This window comes from Petromyzon marinus, chromosome 9, assembly GCF_048934315.1.
Source record: "Petromyzon marinus isolate PM22_M1 ecotype Great Lakes invasive population chromosome 9, UKy_Petmar_22M1.pri1.0, whole genome shotgun sequence".
Taxonomy (NCBI): Eukaryota; Metazoa; Chordata; class Hyperoartia; order Petromyzontiformes; family Petromyzontidae; genus Petromyzon; species Petromyzon marinus.
In genome coordinates this window covers 12,495,199-12,517,604 of record NC_133675.1, presented here as the reverse complement: position 1 = coordinate 12,517,604, position 22,406 = coordinate 12,495,199, and the positions used below count along the sequence as shown (strand labels likewise).

At 41.6% G+C, this 22,406-nt stretch overlaps 2 protein-coding genes across 3 annotated transcripts in view; one reads left to right on the top strand and one right to left on the bottom strand.

Annotated features, from left to right (window-relative positions):
- The window catches only part of LOC116940505 (disintegrin and metalloproteinase domain-containing protein 9-like), a 43,382-nt gene extending 28,662 nt beyond the window's left edge, over positions 1–14,720 (top strand). The window contains exons 16-30 of one of the 2 annotated variants that reach the window (XM_032950418.2): positions 21–192; positions 1,319–1,402; positions 2,566–2,671; positions 3,254–3,374; positions 4,318–4,381; positions 5,687–5,733; positions 7,138–7,198; positions 7,582–7,628; positions 7,762–7,828; positions 8,843–8,874; positions 9,020–9,077; positions 10,212–10,261; positions 10,609–10,675; positions 11,736–11,770; positions 12,801–14,720. In XM_032950418.2, the coding sequence (XP_032806309.2) occupies positions 21–192; positions 1,319–1,402; positions 2,566–2,671; positions 3,254–3,374; positions 4,318–4,381; positions 5,687–5,733; positions 7,138–7,198; positions 7,582–7,628; positions 7,762–7,828; positions 8,843–8,874; positions 9,020–9,077; positions 10,212–10,261; positions 10,609–10,675; positions 11,736–11,770; positions 12,801–12,846 (1,057 nt within the window). In that variant the 3' untranslated portion in view covers positions 12,847–14,720. Of the gene's footprint in view, positions 1–20; positions 193–1,318; positions 1,403–2,565; positions 2,672–3,253; positions 3,375–4,317; positions 4,382–5,686; positions 5,734–7,137; positions 7,199–7,581; positions 7,629–7,761; positions 7,829–8,839; positions 8,875–9,019; positions 9,078–10,211; positions 10,262–10,608; positions 10,676–11,735; positions 11,771–12,800 lie in introns of both variants that reach the window. The other variant, XM_032950417.2, reaches the window with a different exon arrangement.
- Positions 14,721–18,865: 4,145 nt separating this feature from the next.
- LOC116940506 (lysyl oxidase homolog 3A-like) overlaps positions 18,866–22,406 on the bottom strand; it is a 45,482-nt gene continuing 41,941 nt past the window's right edge. The window contains exon 14 of the mRNA XM_032950419.2: positions 18,866–21,965. Coding sequence (XP_032806310.2) covers positions 21,886–21,965 — 80 coding nt within the window. The 3' untranslated portion in view covers positions 18,866–21,885. The remainder of the gene's footprint in view (positions 21,966–22,406) is intronic.

The following is a 22,406-nucleotide window of genomic DNA, read 5'->3' as shown; positions in this document are numbered from 1 at the left end:
ATTCCAATTTCCCCTCGCAGGAATATTAAGTGTGGGAAGCTGGTGTGTGAAAACACACCCTCGAAGCCGCTCATCGTCGACGCCCCAAACTTTGCCAGCTACCAAGGTTGCAATGCCGTCAGCTTCAATTACGGCACAGATATTCCTGACCCTGGTCTGGTGCAGCCCGGCACCAAGTGTGGCAGCAACAGCGTGAGTACAGGGAGAGGAAGGTCAACAGTGATTTTTGCGGTGAAGGTGGAAATTCATTGTGGCAATTAGACGATGATAATTATCCAGAGTTGATCGTTGATAGCAATGCAGTGATAGTGTTGCGATTCTCTCTATGCGACTGGATGAAATTCGTTCCTTTGTAGGGCGATATCCCCCTGGACCCACCGTAACGTCCATTCAACTCTAATGTGTACTCTGATAATATTGCTCGGTTATTCATCGGAGTAATCATTGTCTCCATCCGTTACCATTTAGCTGCTATTATTGACAGGCCCAGCCTTAGGTGGGGGCAATCGGTGTGCCCGTGCCCTGGTTGGCACCTTATGGGTGCAAATCTGCAAGGGCCCATATACGGTGTATGCATACAGAGAACTGTGTAGTTTTTTTTTTTTACCGAGGGTTATAGGTGCATCATACGTGTGCTTTTAATGGGTAACACTCATCACATGGCATAAATAATTGGCAGGGTAATTGCCAACACTCACAATCTAAAGAACAATCCTTTATTTGACGACTCCAGTTATCATTGCTAATTTTTTTTATTTTACCTTTATTTAATCAGGAAAAAAACCCCCTAGAGGTTAAAAACCTCTTTTTACGATGTCCTGTCGTATTTTAAGCCCTATATAAATGCAAGTCTTTATCCTGAAATCCTCATCCTAACTCTGATCAGGTTGTAAGGTCAGCAAATCTTTGTCAGCTGCCGGTGTAGATGCTTTCTCCCAGCACCATGCTTGCCCCATTGTGCCAAGGCTATTATTGATTGGTGGAGGAAAAGTTGGGTAATAAGGAGCTGCCTAATTCTCACTGGTGGAGTGAAATTTAACATCACTGTTCACTGCCATCTGGTGACCTCAGGCACCATCAAAATGGCTTTCCAAACTCAATAAGGCAATTCCAAATTTAGTTCGTTGTTTTTTCGAATGCCACGTGAAGGAAGAATAAGGGTGTATTTTTTTTTCCCCAAAGGCCAGTTTCACCCCTAGTAATAATAATAGATTATAACCTTAGGAATGGATTTTAGCTGCTGTAGATGTTACAATGCTGTGAGATTGGTGGTTTCTGTTACATGCAAGGCTGATAATAGCGGTATGTTCATCTCCAGGTGTGCATGGACAACCAGTGCCAGAACGCCACAGTGGTTATGGGCACCCTCTGCAATACGACTCAGAAGTGCAGTGGACATGGGGTAAGAGCATCTTGTGAGCAATTGACAAGCACCTTCTCTTGCAAAGCATGCTTTTACCGTCTCAACGTGGTTGTTTATGGTAATGCGGAGGCAGCTTGAAGGATTCTGTGTATTAAATCCTATCATAAAGATCCCTGGTTTTAATTGCTTTGTCATTTACTGGTAAAATAATAATAATAATATTGACACGGCTTCTACGCCGGAGACATGCGGACTATTGTGAGTGACTGGCAGGAGCAGAGGGGACTTTGAACAGCCTTTGCCAGTCAAAGTACGGTCGTAAGAGTAATATAATAATATGCTAAGTGTTTTAATTAACAACAAGACCTCGAAATGTTTTTATTTTATTTTACTTTTTTGTTACAAAATCGTATCCCCTTGCTCAAATGGAAAACAGAGTTTGTAAAGTGATTCCAAAAAGCTTGCCACTGTTTGGTGAAAACAAAAAATTGTATCGCCTATTTCCAATGTATTACTTGAGCCTGGATTAACCGTTCCAGCTTCATAGCTCTGCTTTGGTGTCATGGCATTAGAGGTTTGGAGTTGGAGGCAACATCCTGTGAGTAGAGACAACATCCTGTAAGTAGAGGCAATGGGGCTTGTATGAAGTGTAACGTCTAGAAATGTCAACGTAAGTTAAAATGTTTACCTGTTTTGCAGAGAGCCATTTGTTCTTGAGGTTCACCACAACTGGCATGTTTATTTTGATTTCAAGCTTTCGTGACTGCAGGGATTCATAGTCTTGGTTCTTTCGGTAAAGTCACGTAGAAGGGAAACAATAAAGTAATAAAAATATAAACAATTAAATTCTCACGACGTTTTGACTGCAACACAAGCAATCATCATCAGGTGTGAAAACCACAGCAAATTTTTAAAATTGTCTTGCTGTGGAAAATTTTCAAATTTTCTTGATGTGGTTTTCACACCTGATGATGATTGCTTGTGTTGCAGTCGAAACGTCGTGAGAATTGTATTGTTTTATATTTTAATTACTTAATTGTTTCCCTTATATGTGACTTTACCGAAAGAACCAAGCATATGGCATGTTTATCTTAATCTGGTTACCTTTCCTTTTGGTAAAACAAATATGGTTTGATATGCGCACAGTATTCCCTCACGTTTGTAAATTTGTTGACCGAATTGTATATAATTGTTAATTTCAGGTTTGCAACAACAACTTGAACTGCCATTGCAATGATGGTTATGCACCACCTGACTGCTATTATTCTGGGTATGGTGGCTCTATTGAAAGCGGAAATTCATACAAACGTAAGCTAAAAATATTTTCACATTTATGAACATAATGCCTTGCAAAACTAATCTATTCCCAATTCAGGTTACTGTATTATGTAAATATTACACAACTAAAACGGTACGACATGTTATTTTAAACACATTCCTGCGGAGGGAGCTGGTAGGAACGTTGGGTTACTCGGTCAATGGCCAGGGTCAACGGCGGCACCACGTGGTGTATTCCACAAATATGCCCGACTGTGAGGGCGGGCACAAGCCGGCTTGAGTAGGTTAAACGTTGAGTTTTATAAGGGCACCACGGGGTGACCAACCCCTCCCCACCCTCCCATTTTTGGATGCACGACGGACGGATGGACACTAATCCCCTGTGGGCTGGTGTAACCAGGAGGTTCCTACTCGACTGACTGAAAGCAACACTCTCTGCAGAATTTCATTCTTATTATCAAAAGCAAATGACTATAAGTGCGGGGAAGCTGAACGCATTTCTCAATGTATCCGTGGCGGGCTGCTTCATTCCTTTTGTCGAGGAGAGGCTTCATTTGCGTGGGAGTCATCGTCACCGTCGTCTTGTTGTTGTTGTTGTTGCCCGACACACAGCAAGCTCCAGGCAGCTGTGGCTGCTGCTTCTGCTTCTGTTCATTCCACTCATCGCCGGGGGTGCTTACTTCTACTGGTCGCGGCACGGCGGAGGCCGGCCAAGCCGCCGGAAGGGACGCGGGTACTGCTTCTGGGATGAGGGGGGGGTGATGCGTGGGCATACGGAGGGCGGCTTAATTATTTATTTATGTGGCATCGGGCTCGAAGGAACCGGACGAGCAGCATCGTGTGACGCGTGCATCGTGTGACGCGTGCCCACCGGGCGTAGCGTTACGGGTTTGTTTTTAATGTCGCCCCATTCTTGTTTGGTTTCATGGGCACAACAACAACCCCCCCGACCCCCCCCCCCCCCACCCTATACTTGTTAATTGTGTAAAGACTTTTGTAGTTTTATGAATTAGTTTCTGAGATCTTCTTTGGTTCTTTCGGTAAAGTCACGTAGAATGATAACAAAATAATAAATTGATAAAATAAAATAACACAATAATATTCTCACGACGTTTCGGCCACAACACAAGCGGCCTTCATCAGGTGAAGGGGGCGAGACTGTCTGGTAGGACAGCGCTGGAGTGAAAGAGCCACGAACGCTGGAGTGAAAGAGCCACGAACGTGGCTCTTTCACTCCAGCGCTGTCCTACCAGACAGTCTCGCCCCCTTCACCTGATGAAGGCCGCTTGTGTTGTGGCTGAAACGTCGTGAGAATATTATTGTGTTATTTTATTTTATCAATTTATTATTTTATTATCATTCTACGTGACTTTACCGAAAGAACCAAAGAAGATGAATCATTGCAGTCACGAAAGCTTTAAATCGAAATTTAGTTTCTGAGATGCCATTTTATTGCATCAAGCACATATCTGCAGTGTGTTGAGAAATAGTTATTCAACTGTGAAGATTATAATCTCTCGGTGCCTTAAAAATGTTCATGTGACTTCATTGTTAGCTGGCGTAAATGTCACGAGTGAATGCGTGAACTGGTCTACCTACAGCAACTGTATCGTTCTTTTTTTCTATGTGCTCACCTGTTGATTTGATGGCGCGTTAATTTATCGTCATTGTTATAGCGCTGCTGCTCCTTTTGGCATGCCAAGAAAACCCGCCCCAGCTGCCGCTGCAGCTCGCAACCAAGTGAGTGTTCGCCTACACTTGCCAGTTATTAAATCTGAGCACGGTCCTTGTTACTTCAGCAGCCCGCACGGTAGACATAAAGAGTCCGTCTACTCATCCCCTCGTCTGCAACGCCGACCTGTAATTGCTCTTTCACTTTTTTTCTTGTGTCTCCTTAACCCGTCATCAACCGAACTGATTTGCGAGACTGGATTTAAACGTGGGGGACTGCTGCCATTCATTATGCTACAGCACAGCTTGGGGGAGGGATCTTTTTACATTTATGTGTAATATTTATACGGGGTGGCCCAAAAGTCAGGACATCTGGGGTTATATTTATTTGAACAAATCACAGCATTATTTCATGTACGTTAACAAATGTTCAAGCTGACTTCCGTTAACATTAATGCATGCATGAATTTTTTTTTTTAAATGAAGTTAGGGCATGTGTTTGATTACAGTTATCTTCTTAAGCATACATAAAAAATGTATTGAACTCGTTTGTCTTTAGTAACATTTTCTTTTCATTTTTATAAGTCATCTGAAAAAGATGAAGAAACATCGATATTATTGATTATAATCGATAATATATTAACTTAAATAATGAAAATGCTAAAATGCCAGTGTTAAAATAAATTAAATAACCCAATATATCCTGAATTTTGGGCCACCCTGTATGTACACATATAGTGATGTTTCCAGATTTATATTGGACTACGGTATTTTTATTTTTACATCATGTTTTTTTTATTCTTTCATTATATATTTTTTCATTCTTTTTCATTAAAGTTGTGTTTGTTTTAATTTATATAAAAAAAGTGGCCATTCGGCTTACTTCGATCCAATTACCTGAGCCAATGCTGATTTTTTTTTTTGCCAAGAAAATCAAATGTTATTCAACTAGGAACTGAACCAATGATATGGCCCTGGTATTTACATTAAATTTTACTCACCCATACGATGATAACAATGATGTTTATTCATGATATATGAGCCTTCTGATCCTCCTACTGATCACTGTGGTACGCTCAGTGTTTGCGAGGCTCCGTGTTTTTGTTTGCTAGCTGGCATCATAGCATTTGTGAACAGTCACAAGTTCAATTATTTTTCTTCTTTGGTTCTTTCGGTAAAGTCACGTAGAATGAGAATAAAATAATAAATTGATAAAATAAAATAGCACAATAATATTCTCAGGACGTTTTGGCCACAACACAAGCGGCCTTCTTCAGCTTTAAATCGAAATTTAATTATTTTATTAGGGTTGACATCATCCAGTGCACAAGTCAACCGCCTGTACTTGACTTGCGAAATGTCGACATTTTTCAGGGTACGCCTACGGTGGCAGTTATTACACCAGGGAACCCTCCAGCCAGGTATGTTGTGTGGTATGCAGTGTGATGGTCTCTTCATGGGGGGGGGGGGGTGGAATTTGAAATATCTCTAATATGCATCGGTTCCTTTTGACTTTTTACACTTTGATTCTGTTGCTGACCTTGTGCGTTGCGGTGACGTGCAACTCCTTAATTAGTCGTATCATCGGTACGGATTATCGGTTCGATCATTCGACCAATCCGTTCACGCAAAAATACTTGGAAAAGTTTAACTCTTCCCACGTCTGCCACTGGATGGGGAGGTTGTGGCCAGGGCTTGGTGAGATCATCAGATTTATCGACTGTGTCCTGCTGGGTGTGGCTTGCCAGGGGGTTTCCTGCCTTCGCAAAGCGGGGTGTGGGGGCCCCCATCCATCTTTTTTCGTAAAGTGTCAAAGTAGACTGTAAAAAAAAATAGTCGATTCAAAATTTTAGTTCATTAATGGACTCTCATCCCAGCTCTAACTCCTTTTCTTGTTTAACGTTGATGCCAATAAACCATTAAACTTCCAACCAGGTTGAACAGAGACTAAATTATCTCTTTGTACCCGATTTTCAAGGGGAATGACTTGTTATCCCTAGATGTGAACTCTCCAAAGTTACCCAGCATCCAATTATATTTGTATTATACTTTAGAGCCCCATTGTCAGGCCACTGTTAGGTGAAGGTCTCCCCCAATGTATTATCGTCCACGGCAGTTATATTTTACCGTATTGGGTGCTGAGCAGCCTGAGTTGTGAAGAAGGTTCGGGAGGCGGGGGGGGGGTTTGCCTCGAACTGGTTAGCATATCACTTGCCACTAGCCGTGGTCGGGAATCCAACTCAGGTTGGCAGGTTCATAGCACAGTGTGCGAAAACCGTTACTCTTCTGCTCTACCCCCCGGTAAATCAGTATCTTATCTTAAAATAATTTATATTGCGACTTATCCAAGGCGCTTTACACAGAACTAACAATAGTGCATGAATGTCACGGTGGAGATGAGGTGAATGAAATAGATGCGAGGGAGCAATGGGGGGGGGGGGGGAATCTGTGATGCGTGAATTTGGTGAAAGTGAAATTTATGAGAGTAAATGATGATGAATGGATTGAATGAATGGGGAATGAGTGAAAGCCATTTAATATGAGAATAAAGTCACGGTGGCAGTTATGAGGGGGAGATTAAAAGGGCTGTGGGGTGAGCTCGAGAAAATAAGTGAGCTTTGAGTGCGGAGTGGAAACTAGCGAGCAAAGGTGACATTAGGAATTAAACTGGCCTTTAAACAATTTCTTTACTCGGTTTTGTTGGTGCTGTACCAACATTACTCACCACAATGTTTCTGCTCGATTGACTAATTGTTATATACCAGTGTACTTTGTGTAATAATAAAAAAAATGACATATATCCAATGTTTATATTTCTCTTCTAGGCCACCACCACCAGCTAATATCAGTGCAGTTAATGGTGGCTATAAACCTCATACTTCCCAAGTGAGTTGTGAGAGTAACCAATGGCACATTTGCATCACATGCACACGTTTATATTCGTGTATCCCTTCAGTGTGACTTGCAGAACAGTAAATTAAGTTGTAATTTTTTTAGTGTCCTAATGTAAAAAAAATCATCTTAAAATAATAAAATGTCTTTCATGGAAGTATTTTGGAATGAATGCTTTCTTCATTTTCACAGTTGCTTTGAGTGTGAGCATTATAAATGTATCATTGCCATGGATTGTATTTATAATCTTGTAGGAGTGGTCTTTTGAGATAAACGTCTTCTTTTTCAGTGGAGACTTTCTATGCAAAGTTTGGAACAAAATGATCGCCATGTTTTAGTATATTACGAGAGTGATTATATTCATTTCCATTTCTCAGCCTCAGTGGCCGCTGCCGGATGTCACTCCCTCCAATTATCCAGCCAGGTAGGCAGTGCTACTGTCTTACACACACCATGAATGCCACTCTCGCGTGAATTCTGGAAATATATATTTATAAAAAGAATAGTTTCCGTGACACTTTTCGTTTTAAAATGATGTTTGTTACGGTGTCTTCAAGGCCCCCAAAAGCCATTGCCAGTGCTCCCCATCCCGAGAACGTCAACTATAGAGACATTGATCCCAAGGTGAGCTGTGTGGGGTATTACAACCTTCAGTTGACGTGTGTGTGTGTGTGTTTTGATAAATTGAATGTTTACACGAGAGTGAAACACCCCGGATCAACTTAGGGGAGTCCAGTTCCAGTCACGCTTTAGTTCAGTGGTTCTTCTCAACCTGGGGTGCACACACCCCCTGGGGGTGTGAGATGCCCTTTCTGGGGTGTGAGACATGGCCAGATTTTTTTCAAAAGTAAATAATCAAAACACAAATTAAGCACGGGCGCACGTAAGTACAACTACTTTGTTTAATCAAACCTCTGTATTTATAACGTAAAACATTTTAATGATTGATAACCAAAGGGGGTGCGCAAGGCTGCAGTGAGGGTTAAGAACGACTGCTTTAGTTAAAAAAAAGATTTTCACCCGTAAACCCATACGGTTTGTAAAGTAGGACCGCTGAAAGACGACGTAAAAACTCGCAGCACTCTGGGGCTACCGAAAGGTACAGCCCTGCGATTTCCTGCACACACAAGTGGAGTGAGCTCTGCTGGAGCCCTTCTAGATATTTGTTCCCTACTCTGTTCACCAAAGGTCTTGGAATAGCTAGGATTGCCCACAATGTATCTCTCCACACGATCCGCCAATCAACTAACTGTATGCAGTAGTGATATAGTTATGCGAATACTTGTGATGTCACTGCTGAAAAGAAAAGTATTAGCAATTGCTGTTGCAATCGGCAGAGGATGTGAGGAGAACTCAAATGACTTGGCACGTAACATAACTTGGCATCAGACATTGTTGATGTAATTATGTACATTTGATTTTATTTCTGCATAGCTGTAAAACCATAAATCCATGTGAAATGGCAGATTTTTTTTATTGGATAAAACTTAAACACGTTGTGCTGTATTAATTATAACACATTTATCATTTATGCAGGGCTTTGGTCTGACTCTACTATTAATTTAGAAAATGGTTTGGTTTAAGTGTTTTGAAATGTTAGCGCATTAATGCTTACATATTTTTTGTTTATTACAGCAGGAGCTGCCATCATCATTAATTTCGCCAGTCAGGTGGGCAGTGCCCCGGTTATACACTGTCAGGATCTCTGCCACTGTCGTTTAATAATCACATTTTATCTGGAGAAAAAGGTTAGTTTCATTGGATGAGATTTTTTCCCTTGAATTGACCCATGATATTTGTTCTGGTGTGCTCCAGGCCACCGCCAGCCATTCCGAGTGCTCACACGAACGCCGGCTATGATAACTATCCCGAGGTGAGTCGCGTGGATTAATTGATACCTCTAGGCAACGTGTGGCATCAACAGCATTGACCATGAATGACATTGGTCTTGAGTCGACATGTGTGTGTTTTTATGACGAATCAAGCATGTATACAAGGTCATTTAATTAAAATGTTTATGTTGCTTGTACATTGCATAGCCATGTTCGATCAGGCTTTGGTATGATTTTATAAGTAGGGACAGCTGAAAAAATACTAAATTAAAAGTCACAGTAGCTGACTGTCACAGTTGTAAAACAGTGAAATCTATATGGAATTGCTGCAGCACATAAATAAATTGGCAAGTGCAGATACCATTTAAAATTTGTCTATTTGGGGGAACCTCATAGGTCTTTTAATAAAACATTTTTTTTTAATTAAATAGTGACATTTAAACTGGGCTGTCTCGGAGTGCTTGCTATGCAAATTGCATCACAACTCATCTCAAAGATTTGAAAGGGCACCCACAGTGGCAGCTGTCCCGATGGGTACGAGGTGAATCAGCACCTTGCCTGCAATCGGGGAAAGAGTCTAGCTTTTTTTCAGAAGCGACCTGGCCACAAATGATAGCTCAACGAAGTCGCGTATCATCATCATCATCATGTGAAAATATATAGCAACAGCCAAATACTCTAAATATATGTTTCTAAATTTGGAGAGAAAAACCAGAGGAGCCGGAGAAAAATCTACACAACCACGGGGAGAGCATGCAAACTCCAAATATACAGCAGGTGCCAGGGTCTGGGTCGAAACCACGACCTCCTGCATACCAGGCGAGGGAGTTAACGTCTCGTCGCCTGGATTCGAACCATGAACCTCTGCAACAAACAGCGAATGCACAACTGCTGGGCCATGTCACTACCTGACAAGTAGCTTGCTGTGCGTTCAGGGCACCGATAACATCATTTGCACATTTAAATGCATGTCTTCACAGCCTGTGAAAACATAGATGTGGAAGGTTAAGCATGTTTTTTGTTCGTTCAACTGACATTTTTTCTGAAACTATTTTTTGCACGTTTCTTTTCTTATCCTGAACTTGGTGTCTCCGATTCAAGGGCTTGGCTGAGTTTCTAAACAAATGTTTTCATGGATGAGAGCACATTTCAATTGATGCGTTTTTGTTTTGCAGTCTCAGCAACTGTCATCGTCAAGTAGTGCTCCACGGATTAATCCAGTCAGGTGGGCGGTGTTGGAATGTGTACATCTTTGTGATATTAAATTATTTGGAGAAATACTTGCCTTGCAGTGATACTTGTCCTTAGAACTGACCGATGATGTGTGTAAACGCATATATATAAGCACAGCTCCATTCTGTGGTAACGTCTGATCAGCCTAATACCTTTCCCGACCAATATTATCAAGGAGCATGTGTTTAAGCATGCAAATTCTAGACTAGTTTCAACCCTCTAGGTCTCATCGACAAAAAATATCTGGCTTCTTAAACAAATGCTGCCGGATTAGCTAGCATATGTTATTGGCAAGAGCGCTCCTTATAAACCGTAAATATTTGTGTTGGTGTGCTGCAGACCCCCGCCAGCCGTTCCCAATGTTGGCTTCTCCACGGATGTCAGCTATGTTCCCCACGACTCCCAGGTGAGTTGAGGATGCCATCACCGCAATCCGCGTTCGCCTCACTGCTAGGGTTGCTGCTGTGATTTGGCAATACCATGACATACCATGTGATCTAAAAACCCACGATAATCTTATGGTCCGTTTTGTAAACTCATTTCTGTTTTCAATTTTGTAGCTCGTATATTTTTTTCTTGTGTGTTTTATCTCCTAATAACGTATTTTCTTAAATAATTGTTTAGAAGCACAAAGTACGACATAGTTATTACTCATTAAATTAGTGTTTTGCAATGTGAGCTAAGGAATAATGCACAGACATGATGGTTATATGACCCACTTATTCACTTTTTTTTAATGTACGCAACGCGTTATAGCATGTGTGTTATAGGTTATACACTTGCAATGATTAAAATACTTGCGGACGACTCATTTTGAGTGGACTGCAGTGGAACATTAAAGTGAATATTTGTTTTCGAAGTACAGCAAGACACAAAATCGATACAACAAAATTGTTAAATAAAAACTTAAAAGATGATGAAAACTTAAATCGTGATAATGACCAGAGCTTAAAAAAAAATCATGTTGAATAGTTTCATGAAAAAGTAATATCGCGGGAACCCTTTTTACTGCAACAGATAAGGACATCGACACAATGGAAAATTGACCTGGTTTTCGATAGCTTATAACAGATATCGCCACTTATGGCTTCATTTGAAGTTCACTTACGGTTTCATTTGAAGTTCACTTACGGTTTCATTTGAAGTTCACTTACGGTTTCACCGACACATGGCTCCAAACTGCATCAGTTAGTCTCCAGTGTGACTGCAAGGCGGCAGCGTGTGTCAGTCGCACGCCATCCCAGTGAGCAGTCGGCCGTCACCTTAGTCTCTTAACAAGTCACAGCAGTACATGAATAAAGAAGCTGCGTGATTTTTTTTTCTCTCTCATTAACTTCTATTGGAAAGTATAAAGTTGTGTGTAAATGCAAATAAAAAAATGTGTTTTTATTCCTCATTTTTCAGCAGCAGCAGCATGCATTAAGTGTGATTCCAAAGTCTCTTGTGTTGTTTTGTCATTTTTGTAGGATCACAGCGTGGTTATGCTGGGCAATCATCAACCGTGAGTGCCTTTGTGTTTTTGTAAAGCAGCTTTTGCCAAACACATCACAGTAACATGTAACATGACATTATAATACAGTGTCACGTATCCTCCCATCACATATCCTCCCTGACCTATGAACCGTCCACACACTCGGTGCATTCTCAGTGCTCATTGCTAACACGCAGCAGCGGCATTTCCCCATGCTCAAAGCAGACTGCGCTCTGTTTTTGTTCCTTAACCCGCATTGCCTATTGTTGTAACCCTCGAATGTGATGAGTGTTTGCTGTTGTTTTTTGTGCAAGTTGTACGACTGATTTTCGAAAGATGATCACGTTTATATTTTCACACATCTGGCTATATAACGCCAGTAGCCGGCGAGCCGGACGTGTTGACGTGGCACAGTAGTCTTGGGTGTGAAGACTGCAGCTGACTTGTGGGACGTAGCCTGGCATGGAATAAGAAACAACAGGGTTCATTGTGGTCGTCTCATCCTGGCGATCTGACATTGTCACCGTGCGCTTGAAAAAAAATGACCATGTACCTCTCCCCCCTCACCATGCTATTCTTTGGGTAATTTGATCATAATATGCCACACATTGTTGATCGAGGTGGAGAGCAAAGATGTGGAAGCATGGAATTACTGTACAACAATGTATTTTACCGTGCTTCCCTTTCCTGCTCACAACATATCCATAAATACATGATTTGTGCGCCGTGTTCAACCATAACAACAACAATAATGACCATCTCTATAGTGCCATGACATGCCAAGCACCCCAATGCAAATATGTCACACCTAGCAACCTACTGGCTCAAATCGTCTAAACCTGGACAAGTCACTTTTTCTCACGAGGGCGCCCTTCTAATCGCACCTGATGACGACCGTTTGTGTTATGGTCGAAACGTCGTGAGAATTTTTGTTGTTTCATATATATTTTATTGTTTCCCTTCAACGTGACTTTACCGAAAGAGCTAAGAATACGATTTACTGCAGTCACGAAAGCTTTCAATCAAAAGTTTGTATGTTGTCTATGTTTCATCCTTGCAGGGGTTGGAATCCACCTGTGCCACAGCGGCCCAAAAAAAGTGCTTGACAGAGAGAGCCCTCTTTGCAGGCACGCAATCATCTCCAGCCATTCATCTTAAATCTCCAGCCATTCATCTTCATCTCCAGCCTAAATCCTTGCCGAATGCACTTGTGTTCCACAGTGAACAACAAATGTTACGAATCTCAGGGTTGGGGGAAGCGGCGCTGATTTTATGTTTTATTATCTTGAGCACAGGCTGAGCCTGGAATGCATCATATAAGCTCCAACCGAATGAGGTTTTTAAATAAAATTAACGTGACTATAGTGAAAGTTAACTTTGGCCACATGCCTTCTCATAGTTAAAGCTTTTATAAAGATGGGGAGTATATGGTCCTTTAGGAACACTCATTAGGGACGACGGTAGAAGAGGAAAACAATGAGGAACATGTGCTGCTATGATCACCTCGTGATGCTTAAACGAAGTGGTAAAAGTGTATATTGAAGTTAATATTCTTGCTTCTTTCGGTAAAGTCACGTAGAAGGGAAACGATTAAATAATAACAATATAAAACAATAAAATTCTCACGACGTTTCGACTGCAACACAAGCAATCGTCATCGGGTGGGAAAACCACAGCAATATTTTTTTCTTGCTGTGTATTTGTATTATTTTATTGTTTCCCTTCTACGTGACTTTACCGAAAGAACCAAGAATATGAATCCCTGCAGTCACGAAAGCTTTAAATCAAAATTAAAGTTCATGTTTATATGTTAATGAGCTATTTTAGGGATGGTATATGGTGTCCCTTTTATATTTTGTCTAAAGTTCATATTCTGTTATTTCTATCATACATTTTGTGCATTGGTTGCAACATGTGAATTATTCTGCGCGATATATAAAAATATGTTTTTGTCTGTTCTACGTTCAAAAGGAACAAGTGTGGGAAAATTTGATAGGATATTTGGCCTCTTTAATCTGCAGCCTAAGGCTTTTACCGCTCAGGGAGATTACGATGAGTTAATGCCCAGCTTTGATGATTTTATTCTCTTGTTACGAAAGTAAAAATCGGGAAATTGGACAAAACAAAAAACTGTCGGACAATGGCGACTTAACTTGGTTTATTGCCGTGCCAGTTTTCATTTTTGCTAAAAATGAGGAGCGTTCTCACGTTTGCAACCTATGCGGATAAGTGTTAATGCTTAAAACGGAGTTGGTTAAACTGTCACGATGTCTATGTTATTAGATCACACAACATTTATTAAGTAATAGCATATTAAAAACAAAAAACACATTTCAGCTATTTCCAATCCACCAGTGGAAGAAGGCCCCCTTCCACCCCACGGTTGTCCTAAAAGCTCTTTTCGATCAAACTTCATGCCGGTGTGGTGCGGCTTGGTGACGGCAGAGGGAGAGGGCAGGGGGCCGGGTTCTGATATCAGTTGCCACTGATGTTGGTCGTAGCCGGACAACATCAGCAGCTCTAACCCACTGCACCACCACTCCACCCGAAAGAGCAATCTAAAGAAAGTATTTTAAAATGACGTCGCACAATTACTTTGCTCTGATCACCACACGCGATTCGAAATGTTGACTACATTGAGCTGAGCAGAGCTTGTGAAGCGACTGCATTTACACGATCCCGTTGTGCCTTCGTCCCCTGCACGTTTTGTACGTGGCATGTTGCGAGCTTGTCCGCTCATGTACTTGCAAAGTGCGTGTCGACACATCAAGCTCGGGCGTCTGTAACTTACAACGTTCATTTAAAAAAAGAGACAGAAAATAGATTTTTTTAAAGAAAGTACAAGATATAAATGAATATACCCCAAAATAATATGCCGTGAACTTAAGGTGCAATAAGAAAGGTATTGGATGTAACAATGAAAGGAACGTATATGTAAGTGTGCAAAAGTGATTCAATAAAGACGTTTGTTTTTCTTCAAGGTTTTTTTCGAGTAAATCACTGCATTCACGTTATGCAATCAACTATTAAAATGTAAATTAAATGAACCTAAACATTATTGATTCGGTGGTAAAGATGCTGCCTTGGAAATTATTGCTCATGCGACTTGCTGGCGAGAGCACATCCACTTCGAGAAGCAGCTCAAGAGAGCGTCTCTATTGGGTACTTGGCCTACTCTTCCACACTCCCCCTCATAACAGCACCAACTCATACTACGCGGTGAACGGAGGTGGGGGATTGAGATCTGGAACCCAGTCTGCTAACCATGACACCACGGCAAGCGTGCACATTCTCATTGTGGTTAAACTCGGAATGCGGCGTAGATTGTGGTTGCTTGCGGCACTGAAGCCCCCAACCCCCACCTCTCTCCCCCCCCAGCTGCCCCACCCCCCAACCCCCACCTCTCTCCCCCCCCCAGCTGCCCCACCTCCCAACCCCCACCCCCCAACCCCCACCTCCCCCCCTGCCCCACCTCCCAACCCCCACCTCTCCCTCCCCCCAGCTGCCCCACCTCCCAACCCCCACCCCCCAACTCCCACCTCTCTCTCCCCCCAGCTGCCCCACCCCCCAACCCCCACCTCTCCCTCCCCCCAGCTGCCCCAACCCCCACCTCTCTCCCCCCAGCTCTCCCGTCGCCGGTAAACAGTGCGCGAACTAAATTTTGATTTAAAGCTGTCGTGACTGCAGTAATTCATATTCTTAGTTTTTTCGGTAAAGTCACGTTGAAGAGAAACAACAAAATAATAAAATATATAAAAAACAATAAAAAATTCTCACGACGTTTCGACCATAACTCAAACGGTCATCATCAGGGTGTGTTGGTTTGCATAAATTTATTTTTAAAACGGCATATTTATTTATTTATATATATAAAAAATAACGTTTGCGTCACGCGCAACGATGGCAGTTTGCCCAGGACTAGTCCATCTATTTTTTGAAAAGAGGAGGGGGGAGACGAAATTTTTTATAATGTATGCTGTCTGAAAGCCACTGTAAGCGTGAACAATCAATCAAGAACTGAAATGATTTATCAAATCTTTCCAATGATTGCTAAGATAGAATCCATCTTCTCGGTTGAAATTGTCTCTGTGCTTGTATATGTGGATAGCCTCATGAACGAATCTCTCATGGAAGCCAGATGGCTTACAAAGAACCTCCGTCTTGGAAAAGTCAATGGCATGTGAGCCTACTGAATTAGAACAATGATCTGCTACGGCCGAGGTGTTGGTCCTACCGTGTTTAAGGTCTGCTTTATGTTCACGAATGCGGTCCGAGACATGGCGTTTGGTTTCTCCAATGTAACTACTACCACAGAGGCAACTTAGTTTGTAGACACCAGGGTATTGTATGTCCGGAATCACATCTTTTACAGACGGAACCAGATCACGGATTTTATGTAATGTGTTGAAACGGACCTGGATCTTGTGTTTATTCAAGATTTTGGAGATCTTTTTTGTGATCCCAGCAATGTAGGGTAAAGTGATGGTTTTGAAAGGCTCCTCAAGAGAGTTCTTCTTCATGGTTTGAGTGATAGCTTTGCGGATTGTATAGTCGGAGTAACCATTAGCCCTAAGAGCTTGGTGTACGTGCTTGAGTTCACTGCTTATGTGTTCCTGGTCGGATATGCATTGGGCTCTATGATACAGAGTCTTGATGAGAGAATTCTTCTGTGATGGATGGTGGTGGGAATCCGGTTTCAGATAAGCATCCGTATGGGTAGCTTTCCTGTAGACAGTGGCTCATTGAACCATCAGGTCTCTTTTTAATTAGGACATCCAAAAAAGGTATCTTGCCATCTATTTCGACTTCCATGGTAAATCTGATGGCTGGGTGTATGGAATTGATGTGGTCGAAGAATTGGTCTAGAGCAGGCCGGCCATGTGGCCAGATGACAAAAGTGTCATCCACGTACCTCTTCCATAAGGTTGGGCGCAGAGTGGCAGTCTGGATGGCGTCAGTCTCAAATTTCTCCATGAAAATGTTATCTATAACTGGAGAAAGGGGGGAGCCCATTGGGGTGCCCTCAGTTTGTTTGTAGAAAGTTCCATTCCAAGTGAAGTATGTATTGGTTAAACAGTGTCTCACCAGGGGGGGTACCTCAGTGTTTAGTCCTTGATGAACCAAGTCTTCAATGATTGCAATGGTGTCAGGTACAGGAACCTTGGTGAATAAGGAAACTACATCAAAACTGACAAGCAGGTCGTCTGGGGACAGGGAAATACCCTTGATTGTTGATACCAGGTGAGTAGAATTTTGTACCGCAGAGGTGGTCTTTCCAGTGAAAGGACGCAGGATTTCAGACAAAAAACGAGCCAGTTTGTAGGTGGGGGAGCTGATAGTAGAGACTATGGGACGAAGAGGTGTATCAACTTTATGTATTTTTGGTAAGCCGTATAATCTTGGTGGCCTGGCAGCAGAAGGTTTCAACGAAAACTGTTTAGATTGATCAATTAATGCGGTTGAATCAGAAATTATTTTGTTGGTTTGTGTGACGAGGCTGTTGGTGGGATCTCTTTTTATTTTTGTATAACTACCATCGTCGAGTAATTCTTTAATTTTGTTGTTGTATTCTATTTTATCCATGATAACAGTAGCATTGCCTTTGTCAGCTGAGAGAACTACAATATCATTCCTCTTTTTTAATTTATATAATTCAAAACGCTCATCTTTGCTGAGGTTGCTAGCTGGCATCTTAGCGTTTTTGAGGGTTGCAGCGATTTCAGATCTTGCTACGTCTGCAGCGATGTGACCCAGGCCCCTGAGAGCAACGTCTACTTGGGCAATTATATCATTAACTGGTATGTGTTTAGGTGTGACTGCAAAGTTTAGACCTTTAGCTAAAACGGATTTCAGACCATCGGAAATAGAACTGTTACTGCGATTAATTACGACTTTATTAACGTCTAACTTTTTGGTGTGTGGGTCCGGTCTTTTGTTGAAGAGGAGGTTAAATTTGGAAATCAGGTTTTCCTTACATTTGGTCGACATAGTAGCAGCTGAAGAGGCAGTCATATTGTCTACATGTTCCCAATCCGATGTGGACATTATTGCCGTCAATGATAAGTGTGATTTGTAGAGTGTCTTGTCTAACTGATCTAGTTCTGTGCGTATAAGTCTGATTTTTTCTGAGAGAAGAGCTAAGCTAGTTTTGAAAAGAATTCAAACATTGTCGTTTCATTGTACAAACAATTCATTTGAAACGTGATAACACGTGCAATTTTAGTGTGAGTGGTTTATTCAGCAGTGCTTTAGTCAAAGGTAAGTGGTTGCATAGTGTATAGTCCCACCATGAAAAAATTTAAACGAGTTATGACATGTCACACGTGTAAAATATTTTTGGGATAGCCCGCACCTCCATATACCCCGCAGGGTCTTGTTTTGTTTGTAAAAGTGGTATACCCCGCGGGTTATATGCAGGAAAATACGGTAAATAGATCCTCAAGAAGTATGGAGTGGTGTGTGGTGTCAAAAGCAGCATAAAGATCGCGTACAGGGGTCTTGAAGTATTTTCCAGCAGGTCACAATAAAACTGGTGTGCTAGTTTGCCACGAGATATGTACATGTGCATCAGTGTCACATTTTATGTTACACAGTCATGACGTCAATATCTACATGTGACCACTAACCTGAGACATCTCGTCTCCAGGTCTCTCTTGTTTAATCTCGCCTTCGTCTCACAAATCTGTACGTCTCATCGGACTACAGCTCGGTGGGCCACAGCAAAAGCCTTCGTGGGTCAAATGTAGCCCACGGGCCACAAATTGAAGAAACCCTAATGTGGGAGAACAAGTGTTCAGGTCTGTTGTGGTTCCAGTGTGGATGTTATTGGAAGGGAGTGTGTGACAGCAGCAGCATTTTTTGAAACCCAACGGAACCGTTATCACATGAGATGGAGGCAATGACGAAGTTGCTCATGTATGGGACCAGGCATGGAGGCGTGCGTTTGGAGGGCATAGGATCAAATAAAAATGTTATATTTTTTGTATACATTACCAAAATTCGTAACTATTTGCCTTTAAAAAAAACGAAATATATATGTGGTGAATATCATGGATTGGTTACCATCTATTTTTAAGCTTCCCTGCATATACAAGGCGTGTAAAGCTCACAGGAATGTCGCGTAGGTTTAAGTTGTCACTTTACTTTTATTGTCTTGGTTCGAATACTGTTTCACAATGAATTGCCTTGAGAAGTTGCACGAGCAAGGCGTATAATGAATAACACAAGTGGAACAAATAAGTAAACATGCTGATATATCAAGAAAAATCGTGGGTTTTTGCTTTCTAACCGCTAAACAATTCTGGAAGAAATAATGGCAGCACCTAGGCATGCAAAACTGCATTTATACTTTATGTAATAGATGGCAGAAAAAACAGTGCAAAATATAGTCCAAAAAGAAATAGCACCATACAAAGGTGGCGTGCACTGCCTGGGAGTGTTATAATGAACCACTTCTGACTCAAGTTTACATCGTGCAGATTGTTACATTTACAACAGCAAACCAACTGCATCTCTGCTGTAATGAACATTTAAATGGTACGCAAAAACATTGCCACACTGCTTTAGAACAACAGAAACATACATAATGGGATGACATTTAGGATTATTTTTTTTTAAATTTTGATTGTCGTCCAACGCTCAATCTTCGTCAGCAGCGTGGAGGGAGGGTCCCCGAGACCCCAGTCGAGTCCGGTCGGAGGGCGGCTTCACCACTCAAGGCTGGTATAGCAGCAACCTCATGATCTGGGCCCCATCGCCAGTGTGGAAGGTTGAAGCCAGGAAGGTGAATGGTTAGGAGTCGGCGAGAAGGAAGTGGTTCTTGATGTCGGTGACATTTCAGAGAATGGCCACTTAAGAGCAAATATGAAAGAAGGGCCATCGTGCAAAGTGTCACCCTACTATATATGTTTTATTTGGCAGTATGAATTATTAATATATGTAAGTTTTGGCTTGTGAGCCACTGCGAATGCAGTCTCTTAATATTTTTTTAGTGAAATTGTAAAGTCATGATTTCAGCCATGGCTTAATTTGTCCAGGAATATTTTCCTGGATCTCCAAGCTCACAATCTTCTGTACCTCGACCCAGTGAAATAGCCTGAGACAGGTCCAGTTGACATCAAGCCCTGGTATTAACTCCAAAGCAATGCAAATGTTTTGGCAAACATAATTTTCCAATTCAGCTTTCATGTGATTCAACATGCTGAACTTTGTTTTTATTATCTAAAGGATGATTCAACAATTCTGCTATATCCTTATGTAACTCTGTTGTAGTAATGTCATTTGAAAATGTAAATAATCATTTTAGACATTATGCTGAACACATTGAAATAAGGACAATTGTAACACTTTGGAGATATAACACAAACATGCAGCCCTTGCACTGTTTCAAAAGACAAACACAAAAACTACAACTAGTTTTGGTATTTTAAATACATTGTATGTAGAAAAACAAGCTCAACTTTTAACACCAAATGGTCGTCAATACTGTGCACTGCCATGTACTCAAAATCGTCAAGACACTCAAGGCATTACAAGGTTGTATTTCAAGCTTGAGCAGAGAATGGAGCAGCTTCACAGCCGCAGTTTATAATTCGTGAAGCGGCAGGATAAAAAAAAATCATATTTGTTGCACTCCAGCGTCATCAACAAAGGGCCGACATTGCCGTTTACGTTTTGAAATATTACTGTGAAAGAACACATCCAATTGAATATTACAAACACGTTGGATTTTAATACTTTCTCATATAAATCAGGTGCACCTCTAAACAGATAATTGGCCAGATAATGGTTGCAATACCTCGCTTACTGTACCACGCATGTGAGTTATTCCAAGGCTTACGCTTAGTACAGCATTGTCTGTAAACCTTAGATGTATGACATTACACATTTGTCCTGTGGTTCCATTACAATTTTGTAAGGCACGAGGTATTAAGAGGTATGATTCACCAATTGAGGAGTGCTCAATTTTGCTCCTCAATTTATATGCTGTTAAGATAACCCACGCTCAATTCATGGGAAGACGATAATCCACTTTTAGTTTAGTGAATGATTTTTTCAAAGGTGGCTGGGTGTTGAAAACCTAAATCACATTTTGTATCCCTTTAATCTGCCGACACTCAACAAAAGCCTCGCGTTTAAGTAATTCAATGGTTTTGGTAAAGTTTTTCCTAGCGTTTCACTGCTCAGTTGTCACGTTGAGGGTTACAACTCAATTCCAGAAGATTATTTTCTAATCATTGTGGTGAATGTTAACAGCCACCAGTGGCTGTAAGGGTCACGTGAACCCATTACAAAACATGAGTCCTACAACATTCTTACGCGTGCAATTCGACACACATCTTGAGCTTAAGAATCAATATTAAACGATGAATTGTTACATCATTAAATCTCTATGCGCTATGTCACTGTAAACATGCTGACTTGTTCCTGCACTTTACCTTAGGCTGTGGCATAGCGTCATCTAATTTTTTTGTTGCCCCATATTGGAATGAAACGAAGGCAGCACCATATTTTAGTACCTTATTGTGGAACTGGACTTTCCCTTGGTACTTTGCCCAGTACAGCACCGATTAAAACAAGGCCTGTATCTTCAGGAATGTACGACTCTCACCTTGGAAAGGGTCGTGGTAGGCTGCGGGCCAGTCACATGCGAGTATATTTGTGATGTCAGCATTTAATTTTTTCTATGACACTCGAGTGTGCTGTAAATGTACCATCGCAACACATTTAATTGATTTATTTTGAAAATCCCTTGCGATGAAAAGCACCTGTACGTCATTGACTTTTTACCTTACGCTGGTCCATAATTTTTCATGTTATCAAAATGTCGTGTTAAACATAAAAAAAAAATCAATCGTAAAATACCGATTAAAGACAACAAATAAAATCTGCACCACTTCAATGGGTAGTGGAAACAAGGTGGATTTAAACCCATCTGAGATTACAAGTTTTAAATACTCGTGTTTTCATTATCATAGTAAGGTTTTGTTTACTCCGTCATTGCCTGAATACTGTTGGAATGGCCAAATTCTTCAGTAAATTGGAGAATCCCTTAAAGTCTCATGCCCTTATCGTCTTATGTGAAAATCCCAAGAGTATGCATTGTGTGTCCCTGGGCCTCTGAGGCGTCCATCAGGACTGCCTCTTTAAAATGAGCTAATGAGGTTGTTCAACTGGCCCGGGTAATTCTCAAATATCTTCTCCACTTCGTCGCTGAAAGCGTCACCTGCCGACAGACATATCACACCATCATCACAATGACCTTCATCACAATCATCATGACCCAAACAAAGCTTTGTTTACCATCACCATTATGCGTACCTGTGTGGTTATAACTGCTTTGGTACGCTGGAAAATGTCCTATTTCCACGGGCACATGCAGGCTAAGCCATCACCGGGCCCTCGTGGCAGAGGTGGTTTTCCACTGGCTACTTTCCATGCCGAGTCAGAACAAAACCGTGACACGCTAACCTCACAAGACAACTGCATCTGGCTTGGGGCCAAGCAAGGCCAGGGGAGGGGCTAATGACACGTCGATTTGCATGTAATGGAATTTATTTGAGGACATAGCCGTGTACGTCACTGCGTCGTACACGACGTCATTGGCATGGCTTGGGCTCTACAGTAGAAAAAACAAAACTGACACCTCTGGAGCCAAATCTGGCTG